The 5,044-nt window shown below is 45.8% G+C and overlaps 1 protein-coding gene across 1 annotated transcript; it reads right to left on the bottom strand.

The window, feature by feature from the left end:
• Positions 1-257: 257 nt before the first annotated feature.
• LOC119923976 (vomeronasal type-1 receptor 3-like) lies at positions 258-987 on the bottom strand. The gene is made up of 2 exons (XM_038743111.1): positions 734-987; positions 258-669 (listed from the first exon to the last, which is right to left on the bottom strand). The coding sequence occupies exons 1-2, from the start codon at positions 985-987 to the stop codon at positions 258-260; spliced, it is 666 nt and encodes a 221-aa protein (XP_038599039.1).
• Between the last annotated feature and the right edge of the window lie 4,057 nt (positions 988-5,044).

The raw sequence follows: 5,044 nt of genomic DNA, 5'->3' as shown, positions 1-5,044 counted from the left end.
CTGCTGAAGTTGGGATGTCTCATCACCCAACCCCGGTGGGGCTCCAGGAGAGAATAGGCAACTTCCCTAGGACTCTAAGAGGGATCCGAGTTGGAAAAGAGGTGTTCCTTTTTCCAGAACGTCGTCATTCTCCTGTCGCTGTGGATCATCAGGAATGGACTGATGATGGGGAAGGCGAATGCCATCAGAAGGTGGCTGCTCATGTGCATAGAAGTGTTCTTTTTCATGTTCAATATCACGCTCAGCATGATGGACTGTCACCTGTAGAGGAGGGCATAGAGTGTGACCAGAGCAATGACTCTCTTGGCCACTCTGATCTCAGGCATCACCCTATGACAGCGACCTGGCCCGTGGAGGTGCTGGACCTGATGGTGGTGTCTATAGAGGGCAAATACTATGTAACCGCTGGCCACGCTCATGAGCTCCATAAAGAAGAGGTCTCTTAGAGGGAAAATGACTGCTATAACCAGGTTGATTCCTGCACTGGCACTAACGTTTGAGCAATACATGAGAGCCAATGTGATTCGAACACTGCTGCTGTTCTGGGGGCCGGTTACATATGTGAGTATATTGAGGACCCAGGAGAGGATGCACAAAGGGATGATGCATTTGGGTAATTTGGGCTTTGTCTTCTGCCCACCAGAAGGTTCCGGGGCTGATGGTGATGTCCTGGAAGATGCGCAGGGGTTAGGTTGTGCAGATGACAAGGCCTCAGGACACCCAGGAAAGGTACAGGAGGATTTTACATCGAACATCATCAAGGAAATTTCTCAGCCCCAAGGCTGATACTGTGTCTGGGATTCCCCTGCTAAGGAGGATGATGATATTGGCAAAGGCCAGTTGGGTTAGGATCTGGTCAGAGAAGCTAGGCCTGTGGCTGGTGGAGGCCATGTGGATATAAAACAGGAGAAGGAAAACATTAACTGAAATCCCATTGCTGATCTGGAGCACATTCACGATCCCAAATGAGAGTTCAGTGGCATCCATTGTCTTGAATTTTCAGATGTAATTGAAGGTGGTTTCTGGTGGAGCGATCTGGGGAAACGAGACAATGAGACAAGGGCAGAGGACAGAGAAAGAAAAGAACAGAGAATGAAAGGATGGGACAATGAGAGATTAAATAAAACAGAGAATGGATTAGATAGGGATTGGATCAGAATGTCTGCACGTCTGTCCCTCATAGATGTGACTGTGGATTTAATGACTAAGAATAGGTATTGACAAATTTTGCCTATTTCAGATCAGTCCTGCCTTACTACCATTATTGGCTCCTACATTGATGAAGGGTTGGGAAGCAGTAATTATGGGTTCGAAAATGAAGGTGACATTCGGACAGTATCTTCGTTGATTGCTTCTGGATCAGTGCTCCAAGAATGGACCTGGTGTGAGGATGACAACAGCAGTATTCATTGGCATTTCTTCAAGTCCTGCTTGACAGGATTGGGTTAGTGTTGGGCTTTCCTGGAGCAGGTGGATAGCAAAAAAAAAGATGTTTCCTTGCCAAATAAAATTCAGGAAGATGACCCAATCGTCTTATGCAGATTTTGGTCCAGATTTGGGAATATTAGTGTTCTGTTCCCCAAGCAGTAAGTCGTGTGATCAGAGCTCCCATTGCGACAATCCCAGCAGCACAATCTACCCTGCACTTTTCAATGAAGAATGTCTACTTCCCTTCTAGACAGCCCCACTCAGCTGTTCACCTCTCACCCCTACAATCTGATTATTGTCCCACTTCAGTGTTGCACCTGAAATATCAAATTCATCATGCATGGATATGATGAATTATCAGTATTCACAAAGTCCTTCATATTGACAGCGTTTGCAGCAAAGAGCTGATGGTTGCTGCCGGCGAAACTTGGACAGAAACAGAAGAAGTATATTGAGGAGGTTTAACCTCCGTTGTTCAGCCTGCTAAGAAATCCAGTTCCTCCATTGGCTGGGATCTTCCTTGTGACGGTTTGACATGACTGGTCAGTCAGTCAATCGAATTTATGGAGCGCTTACTGTGTGCAGTAAGAGCACCATACTAAGTGCTTGGGAGAGTACAATATAACAATTTAAGAGACACATATTTGGCCCACAGTGAGTTCTAGAGGGGGAAACATATCCCTGTATCACCAGGAACTTATTTATTTATATTACCGTCTGTCACAGGAAACCAGTTAGACCCCAGTTCTTAGAGGAGAAATGATTGTTTCTGCCCATGCAGGGGGACTCGGGACCGAGAGGCGAAGAGGAGATTTATTTATTTATTCATTCATTCATTCATTCATTCATTCAATCCATTATATTTATTAAGTTTTTACTCTGTGCAAAGCACTGTACCAAGTGCTTGGGAAAGTAAAATATAACAATAAAATGACACATTCCCTGCCCTAAACGAGATTACAGACTAGATGAGAAGATAGACATCAATATAAAATACATAAATAAATTCATAAATGAATAAATTACGGATATGGACATAGGTGCTGTGGGGCTGGGAGCAGGGATAGATGAAGGGAGCAAGTGAGGATTACATTCCACGGAAACTGCCCTCTCAAAGGTTTCCAATGACCTCCTGCTTGCGAAATCCAACGGCTCCTACTCTATCCTAATCCTCCTAGACATCACAGCTGCATTCGACACTGTGGACCACCCCCTTCTCCTCAACACGCTATCCAACCTTGGCTTCACAGACTCTGTCCTCTCCTGGTTCTCCTCTTATCTCTCCAGCCATTCAGTCTCAGTCTCCTTAACGGGCTCCTCCTCCCCCTCCCACTCCCTTACTGGGGGGGTTCCTTAAGGGTCAGTTCTTGGTCCCCTTCTGTTCTCTATCTACACTCACTCCCTTGATGAACTCATTCGCTCTGACGGCTTCAACTATCATCTCTACGCTGATGACACCCAAATCTACATCTCTGCCCCTGCTGTCTCTCCCTCCCTTCAGGCTCGTGTCTCCTCCTGTCTTCAAGACATCTCCATCTGGATGTCTGCCTGCCATGTAAAATTCAATATGTCCAAGACTGAACTCCTTATCTTCCCTCCCAAACCCTGCCCTCTCTCTGACTTTCCCATCACTGTTGACGGCACTACGATCCATCCCATCTCACCTTGGTGTCATCCTAGACTCTGCTCTCTCATTCACCCCTCACATCCAATGCATCATCAAAACCTGCCGGTCTCACCTCTGCAACATGGCCAAGATTCACCCTTTCCTCTCCATCCGAACTGCTACCCTGCTGGTTCAATCTCTCATCCTATCCCGACTGGATTACTGCATCAGCCTCCTCTCTGAACTCCCATCTTCCTGTCTCTACCCACTTCAATCTTTACTTCACACTGCTGCCCGGATCATCTTTGTGCAAAACGCTCTGGGCATGTTACTCCCCTCCTCAAAAATCTCCAGTGGCTACTAATCAACCTACGCATCAGGAAAAAACTCCTCACTCTCGGCTTCAAGACTCTCCATCACCCTGCCCCCTCCTACCTCACCTCCCTTCTTCCCTTCTACTGCTCAGCCCGTACCCTCAGCTCCTCTGTCACTAATCTCCTTACTGTGCCTCGTTCTCGCCTGTCCCGCCATCGACACCTAGCTCACGTCCTCGCCCAGGCCTGGAATGCCCTCCTTCCACACATCCGCCAAGATAGCTCTCTTCCTCCCTTCAAAGCCCTACTGAGAGTTCACCTCCTCCAGGAAACCTTCCCAGACTGATCCCCCTCCTTCCTGTCTCCCTCCTCCCCCTCCCCATCCCCTCCACCTTACATCCTCCCCTCCCCACAGCACCTGCATATATGTATATATGTTTGTACATATTTGTTACTCTATTTATTTATTTTACTTGTACATATTTATTCTATTTATTTTATTTTGTTGATATGTTTTGTTTTGTTGTCTGTCTCCCCCTTCTAGACTGTGAGCCCGCTGTTGGGTAGGGACCATCTCTATATGTTGCCAACTTGTACTTCCAAGCGCTTAGCACAGTGCTCTGCACACAGTAAGCGCTCAATAAATACGATTGAACGAATGAATGAAAGGATGATGCAGAAAGAGTGAAAGAAGAAGAGAGGAGGTGGTATGTGGTACAGTTAGGTCAGGGTCAGGACTGAGGTAAGAGGAAAATTGCTTAACTTCTCTGTGCCTCAGTTACCTCATTTGTAAAATGGGATTAAGACTGTGAGCCCCATTTAGGATAACTTGTTAACTTTGTATCTATCCCAGCGCTTAGAACAGTGCTTGGTACATAGTACATAGTACATATTTAACAAATGCCATTTTTATTATCATTATTAGTATTATTATTATAACTCTCGACCTCTGACTCCCAAGCCCATGCTCTTTCCACTAAGCCATGAAGGGGAAGGGAGTGCTACATGGGGAGAGAGGCCATGAGCAAGATGTTGGTGGCAGGAGGGATGAGAAAGAGGCATGCTTACTAGGATGGCTTGAGAGAAAAGAAAACTGCAACATAGGGTGTAGTGGGAGAAGACAGTGTAATGGCAAGAGGGGGAAAATTGATGAAGTGACTTAAAGACACTGATTCAGTTCTACTGCGGAGAGAAATGGGAAGCCATTAGAAGCTTTTTGCTTCTCAAGATGGTAAGACCTCATCATAAGAGAAGCAATGTGGCTCAGTGGAAAGAGCACAGGCTTTGGAGTCAGAGGTCTTGGGTTCAAATCCTGATCTTTCAATTAGCTTTATGACTTTGGGCAAGTCACTTCACTTCTCTGGGCCTCAATTACCTCATCTGTAAAATGGGCATGAAGACTGTGATTCCCCCCCATGGAACAACCTGATCACCTTGTATCCCCCCAGCGCTTAGAACAGTGCTTTGCACATAGTAAGCATTTAATAAATTCCATCATTATTATTATTATTAAAATTTAGGAGGGAATTCTCATAAACCAGTAACAGCGTCAGTATTACTAATCCCCAACAGAACCTGGCTTTCTAGGGCTGCCACTAATACAATAAGACTCCTATAAGTCAAAAGACAAGTGCAGGAGTCTTTAGAATATTTAGAAAGCTTGGGTGTACTATAGTCCTAGATAGTCTTCTTCCTC

This window comes from Tachyglossus aculeatus, unplaced genomic scaffold (genome assembly GCF_015852505.1).
Source record: "Tachyglossus aculeatus isolate mTacAcu1 unplaced genomic scaffold, mTacAcu1.pri scaffold_75_arrow_ctg1, whole genome shotgun sequence".
Lineage (NCBI taxonomy): Eukaryota > Metazoa > Chordata > Mammalia > Monotremata > Tachyglossidae > Tachyglossus > Tachyglossus aculeatus.
The sequence above is the reverse complement of the archived record's forward strand: the minus strand, read 5'-3'. Positions and strand labels throughout refer to the sequence as shown.